Below are 6662 nucleotides of genomic sequence, written 5' to 3'. Positions count from 1 at the left end.
TGGAGTCGGGGTGGAGGATGGGGCTGGTCTGGAGGCTCCTTCCCTGGGCAGCCTTTATACCCGGGCTGTGGCATCCTGGCCACCAGCCACACAGGTGCCCTCCTCCTGGTTGCCTGATTGTTTTCCTCTTCCTCCTCCTCCTCCGTGCATCCCTTCCTGGAGTTTCTGCTGGAAGTGACCCGGTTCAGGAAGCTGCATCAGCGGGAGGCTTGGCGTGACCCAGAAGCCCTGTGATTTCTGGCTCAGAGCCCAGGTTGGGTGGTGAAGGACCATCAGCTGGGGCCAAGGGACCTTACATCAGGATGTTTGAGGTCCTCCCCAAGCTTGCACACCCTGTCCTTTGTCCACACAAGCACCATCTTTTTTTTTATAATAATATTTTTTATTATATTATGTTAGTCACCATACAGTACATCCCTGGTTTTTGATGTAAATTTCGATGATTCATTAGTTGCGTATAACACCCAGTGCACCATGCAATACGTGCCCTCCTTACTACCCATCACCAGTCTATCCCATTCCCCCACCCCCCTCCCCTCTGAAGCCCTCAGTTTGTTTCTCATAGTCCATAGTCTCTCATGCTTCATTCCCCCTTCTGATTACCCCCCTTTCTTTATCCCTTTCTTCCCCTACCGATCTTCCTAGTTCTTATGTTCCATAGATGAGACAAATCATATGATAATTGTCTTTCTCTCCCCGACTTATTTCACTTAGCATTATCTCCTCCAGTGCCGTCCATGTTGCAGCAAATGTTGAGAATTCGTTCTTTCTGATAGCTGAGTAATATTCCATTGTATATATGGACCACAACTTCTTAATCCAGTCATCTGTTGAAGGGAATCTCGGCTCCTTCCACGATGTAGCTATTGTGGACAATGCTGCTATGGACATTGGGATGCATATGGCCCTTCTCTTCACTACGTCTGTATCTTTGGGGTAAATACCCAGTAGTGCAATCACACAAACACCATCTTGCACGCCAGACCAAGGGTCCCCCATTTTGACTTGGAGACTCCGTGACCCAGAAGATCTTCCCAATGGACCAGAGCCAAGCGGCTGGGCTCCTCATCGGGGACAGCCGTGGCCGTGTCACCCACCATGTCACCCAGTCCCAGCTTTGTGCCGGGCGCCGTGCTAAGCCTTTTACCTGGATCAGCTCATCACTGACTAGTCACCAGTCCTTGCAGCATCCAAGGGGTGGGTGACACTCCACTTACACGGATGTGCAGTTAGATTCCATGATGTGTGCGCGCTCAGCACTGGGGCGAAGAAGCAGGAATTCGAAGCTGCTGGGTCCACGCTGGAGACTGTGGTCTTTACCATTGTGCCAAATTATGCGGGGGCTTTAGAAGTTCAGTAGTGACATATCCTCACGTGGCCCAGTAACAAGTCACACTAGTTAAGTCATTCCAAGACTGTGGTCTCCGGAGCTCATGCTGTGGTCAGAGCAGAGACAACAAATAGCCTGGAGTCCCCCTGAGACCGCACAGCAGTGTGACCTTGAGACCTGTGGACAAGCCACGAGCTCATGAGGTCCGCCGTCCACATGCTCCTCTGTTGGCTCTGACCACAGGTTAAAACCACAGTTAGGACCAAGAGGATTGAGGGCGACCGCACGTGACCACATGTCCAGATGTGACCTAGTAACAGAGTTGCACATTTGCATCGGTCACTGTCGTCCAAGCCAATGAGAAGAACAGAGAGCCTCTTACACTCCCTGCTCCTTCGTCCTGCCCGTAGGGCTCCTCCCAGCCCACCCCCGCCAGCGTTCCTTGTCGCGCACTCTGCTGCTGGTGCTTCTCTTCGCTTTCGTCTTCCCGGAAAGGTTTCATCTCACCCTCTTTCAAAGGACTTTCTCTCTTTTTTGCTGTACATGGAATCCTTGATTGGCCGTGTCTGTCTTCAGCATCTCGACACTGTTCTCCGGTCTCCGCTTCTGATGAGAAGTCAGCTGTTAATGTTTTTTTCTCGTCTATAAAGTGTTTCTCCTCTCACTGCTTTGAAGGCTTTGCTCTGTATTTTTGGTTTTCATCACTGCAACTATTATGTGCCCAGAGATGGTTTTCTTTGTATTTATCTAGCTTGGGTTTTTCTCTAAGATCCTAGGATCTGTAAATTGGTGTCATTTTTTTGTTTTAAGTCAGGTTTGGGAGACTTGTCCATTGTGTCTTCAACACAGTTTTATACTTTGATTTCATTCTCTCCCCCGGAGGTTGAACTTAACCTGTGTGTTAGACTGTCTGACACTGGCTCACAGGCTCTTTTTCTTTTTTTAAAGATTTATGTATTTATTAGAGAGTGAGCGAGAGGGGGAGACGCAGAGGGAGAGAGAATTTCAAGCAGACTCCCTGCTGAGCGCAGAGTCCAATGTGGGGCTCAATCTCACGACCCTGAGACCATGACCTGAGCTGAAACCAAGACCCGGATGCCCAGTGGACTTAGCCACCCTGGTGGCCCTCTTTTTATTTTTCTTAGCTCATCCTTCTCCGTCAGGTTAGATGATTTCTCTTGATGTGCATTCACTTTTACACACTCTACTCTTCGATCTTCCACTTTCCAGTGGACATTTCATGTCCACCTTGTGTTTCAGTTCTAGAATTCCTTTTTTTTTTTGACCAGTTTCCGTTTATCTCCCTAACATTCCCTCTCCATTCAGTCATGAAAATAATACTTTCCTTTAATTCTTTGAACATACCTTCCTTGGATTCTTGAAATGTATTTATAATAGCTGCTCTCCCACCATTGTTTGCCTGGCCAATGTCCAGACCATCTCAAGTTTCATTACCATTGATTGACTTGTTTCTTTAACTGTGGATTATGTTTTCTATATCTCTTATGTCTAGTGATTTTTTAAATTGTATATCGAAATTACTTATGACATAGATATAAGATGTCTGCATTCTCTTTTACTGGCTGTTGATTTTTGTTCTGGTAGATAGTGATTAGCTGGCCATCTCGGACATGTGCAGCCTGGGTCTACTCTTTGTTGGGTGCGTCTGTTCCATCAGCTGCAGGTGTCCAGGAGCGTGGCTAGGTGTGTGGCTTCCAGAACAGAATCAGACAGACTCTCCTGTCGGTGACAAGCTGTCCTGGAACATCGTAGATGACACCCCCACCCCAAAGAGAGGTCTGAGTCCTTATGCTGAGATTGCCCCGTCCAGGCAGACCCCAGCAGGCACACCCCAGCAGGCCCACCAGGCAGGTGGGCCCAGAGTCTCTTTGTGCAAGGAATGAGTGACACGGAGGAGGGGGTGCCGGAAGCAGATAGATGGTGCTCCTCACAGGGGGACTCTAGAGTGGGGACAGTGTCTCCCTGACAAACAGGCTTGGCCTGTGAGTGTATGGGTCCAGGTGTGTGTGCCTCGGTGTGGGTGCCTGAACCTCGCTGAGCTCTGTGTCCGTCTTTGGGGCCCTGCTCTGAAAGATTCTCGTAAACCAGCCCGAGTCTTATAACTCAGCAGCATTTTGCAGAAGTTTTTTCAGAAATACCATCTTTTGCATTAGATTCTAGAGGCGTCCTCACCATCAAGAGAGGGGTGGGAGGGGAATGCAAGACCGTAGGCTCTTTATAAGAGCATGTGGACTCCGGAGGCTCCCAGCCAGAGCCCCACGGGGGCGGACAGTGGTAGAAGTCAGGCGAGAGCCCCAGGAGGAGAGGAAGACCCGCTACCAGACTCAGCCAGCCCTTCTCTGAGTCCCACATGACGGTTGGCATCTGTGGGCCGCATGGGCGCGGCTGGTGTTCTCTCCCACTTCCCGGGGACACCCCTGCTTCTGGTGGGGCTGCGCCTCCCCGCAGGAGGTCCGTGCCTTTGTTTACTGACGATGAGGCTTTCTCAAGACAAGGGCCCGAGGTCGCTGGCGCCAGGAGTTCTCTGCGACCCGTGCCCATCCCTCCACACTCATGCTGTGGGCAGGTGGTTGCCGTGTCCTTCCTGAGTGTCGGCCATGCTTGACCTGCAGCCTGAGGCTCCTGGAACTCTCAGACATGAGTCGGACACACCTGTTCTCCCGGCTTCTGTCCCAGAGCCTTCCCGATGCAGTGGAGGCTGTCCAGGGGCCACCGTCATGTGCACAGGGGGATCGGGACGCCCATGTTTTCAGATCCACACAGAAGTAGCTCTGGCAAAATCGTAAGGAAGGAGGCAGAATCTGCCTGGTGCTGGTGAGACACGGGCAGGCTTCCAAGTGTAACATGTACTTGAAGAGGGGCCATGAGTCATGAAGGTGAGGGCCAAACAAATAAAACATCTGCCACAGAAAACAAACTTCTGGGAGACAGCCCAGAAGAAGCACAAACAAGGAAGACAGCAGTTGCGTCCCATGCTGTCTGGACACCTGCAGCCCGGGTATAAAGGCTGCCCAGGGAAGGAGCCTTCAGACATCACTGCCCTCCTCTCTGACTCCACTCCAATCCCACGCCACCATGTGCCACACCAGCTGCTCCATGGGCTGCCAGGCTTCCTGCAGCACCCCCAGCTCCTCCCAGACGTCCTGCTATGTGCCCGTGAGCTGCCAGCCCACCGTGTCCGTGCCCGTGAGTTGCCAGTCTGCTGTGTCCGTGCCCGTGAGCTGCCAGCCCACCGTGTCCGTGCCCGTGAGCTGCCAGTCTGCCGTGTCCGTGCCCGTGAGTTGCCAGTCCTCTGTGTCTGTGCCCTTGAGCTGCCAGCCCTCTGTGTCCATGCCTGTGATTAGCAAGCCTGCCATGTATGTTGTCCCCTCCTCCCAGTCCTCTGTGTGTGCGCCCGTGAGCTACAAGCCTCTAGTGTTCGTGGCCCTCTCCAGCCAGTCGTCCGGGGGCTGCCAGCCCACCCGCCCCACCCTGCTCTGCAGACCCACCTCCTGTAGCACCCCATGCTGCCTCTGACCACGAGCCTCCCACCCAGCTGCTCCCAGGGCACAGGGGGCCACCCCTGCACCCCTCCTAGAACAAGTCTCCAGTGGCCTCCAGGTTCTGCATGGGGCAGGTGAAGAGCATGCCCAGCAGACCCTCTGAAGCCTGTGGCAAGGATGTAGCAGGGTGATCGGGATCCCTCTGTGACCCTGCGTCTCCCCTCCGGGAGGCCCTGGTTCCCAGGTCGCCTTCTCCAGCATGGAACCAACCCTGTGTGAGCCAAATAAACAAGTCTTCCTGATGCGGCTCTGTATGCCTGTCTTTCTGTTTCTGTTTTCTGCCCACCTAGTCCGTGCTACAAAGGGGGGAAGGCTAAGCCCCTTCTCACAGCAGCTCACAGGAAGTGGGAGCCCCTTGGAGGGAGTGGCAGTGCACGTGGCTGGGGCCGTGGCTCACCCTCTCTCCACGGCTGCTCTTGCTTCCCCTTGGCTGTCGGTTCTTGCCTCAGGGCTGGAGGACGGGCTTTCCCCATCACGTCAGAAGATGTCCTGTGTCTTGGGTCCCGTGTCCCATGTCCCAGAAAGTTGAGTCCAGCTTTTTGCCCTTTTATACCTTAGATCTGCAGAACCCAGTCAGTTCTGGGCCCCAGCTCATGACTCACTTCTGTTGCCGGTCCACATGTGGCCCATTTTTAATTGATTGATGATCAGTTATTGATTATTATAATAACCCCCCATGAACCTAGTTCTTACACGGATGCTAGAACACCATCAATATTTTACCCCTGACTCTCGGGGTAACAAGTGTTAGATTTGTGTGCTCTTTGCTGCCTTTTAAGCAAGAGAGTGGAGCCACCCCTCTGTGCCCCAGAAAAGCGAGTTTTCTCATGCGGGGCTCTGGATGACGGCAGGAGGTATCGTCCTGCACATACTGGCCTGGAACTTACTTGTTCACTGCGTGTGCTGTTGCTAGTGTTCCTTGCGTGTCCCATGTCGTGTGTCCTCTTGACCCTTCCGTGCTCTTCTCCTCGGGGGCTGTTTTAGGTCACACCTGCTCCTGCACCTGGCAGGTGTGGGTGCCAAGGGAACTGGGGCGGGAGGGCCTGGCCGTGGACTGTCCTTGCCCCTCCTCTGGCACCTGTGACCCTTCCACGGAGGCCAGCCGACCTCCCGTCCCTGGCACGGCGTTCATCTGTGCATTGGGCAGCGCCTCAGGCCGGGCAGGAGAGCGAAGGTGCACGGGAGCTGGGCTGTGTGGCCGCGGGAGCCAGTGTCCCACCGGGAACGGACACCAGCTGGAAGTCCCAGGCCACGGTGGAGATTTGGGGAATTCGGGTTCTCATTCACCTTGTCTCCGAAGACACCATAGCTCTAGGCCTTGTTTCTGGGGGTTTGTTTCGTAATGAATTTTCTGGGTCAGAGAGGCAGGTGAGGTTTGAGACCCACCAGCCTGGCACCTCACGGGCCTGTAGCAAGAGGAGGCCTGGCTGCAGGCCCCTGGGCAGCACGGGGACGGGCAGCCACGTGGAAGCTGGCAGGAGGCGCAGCCCTGCCATGCGGGGGGCACCACGCAGGGGGCAAAGCAGCAGCTCCTCTGGCCTGGGGGGGCGCAACAGTGTGGCTCACGGGGGTGAGGCCAGGGTGGGACAGGGTAGGGGACAGCAACACAGAGCAGAACTGCTGTCTCCCTGGACGTTCCTGCCACGCAAGGGTCTGGATTTGGTTGTCGGAGGCTGTGCTTGGGCTGCGTGCGACACCTGTCACAAGCTCTGCAGCCCCTCCCACTGCAGAAGAGGAGCCTGGTCCTCTGTCTCCACGTCAGTTCTGTA

At 54.2% G+C, this 6662-nt stretch overlaps 1 protein-coding gene across 1 annotated transcript; it reads left to right on the top strand.

The window, feature by feature from the left end:
- The first annotated feature begins 4403 nt into the window (after positions 1-4403).
- On the top strand, positions 4404-5135 carry LOC130542655 (keratin-associated protein 12-2-like). Its single transcript, XM_057306820.1, has one exon. It carries the CDS (start codon positions 4427-4429, stop codon positions 4865-4867), a length of 441 nt encoding a protein of 146 aa, XP_057162803.1. The 5' UTR covers positions 4404-4426; the 3' UTR covers positions 4868-5135.
- The last annotated feature ends 1527 nt before the right edge of the window (positions 5136-6662 follow it).

Source organism: Ursus arctos, unplaced genomic scaffold (assembly GCF_023065955.2).
Source record: "Ursus arctos isolate Adak ecotype North America unplaced genomic scaffold, UrsArc2.0 scaffold_4, whole genome shotgun sequence".
In the NCBI taxonomy this organism is placed as follows: Eukaryota; Metazoa; Chordata; class Mammalia; order Carnivora; family Ursidae; genus Ursus; species Ursus arctos.
Note: the sequence above shows the minus strand (reverse complement) of the source record. Positions and strands in the feature narration are given on the sequence as shown.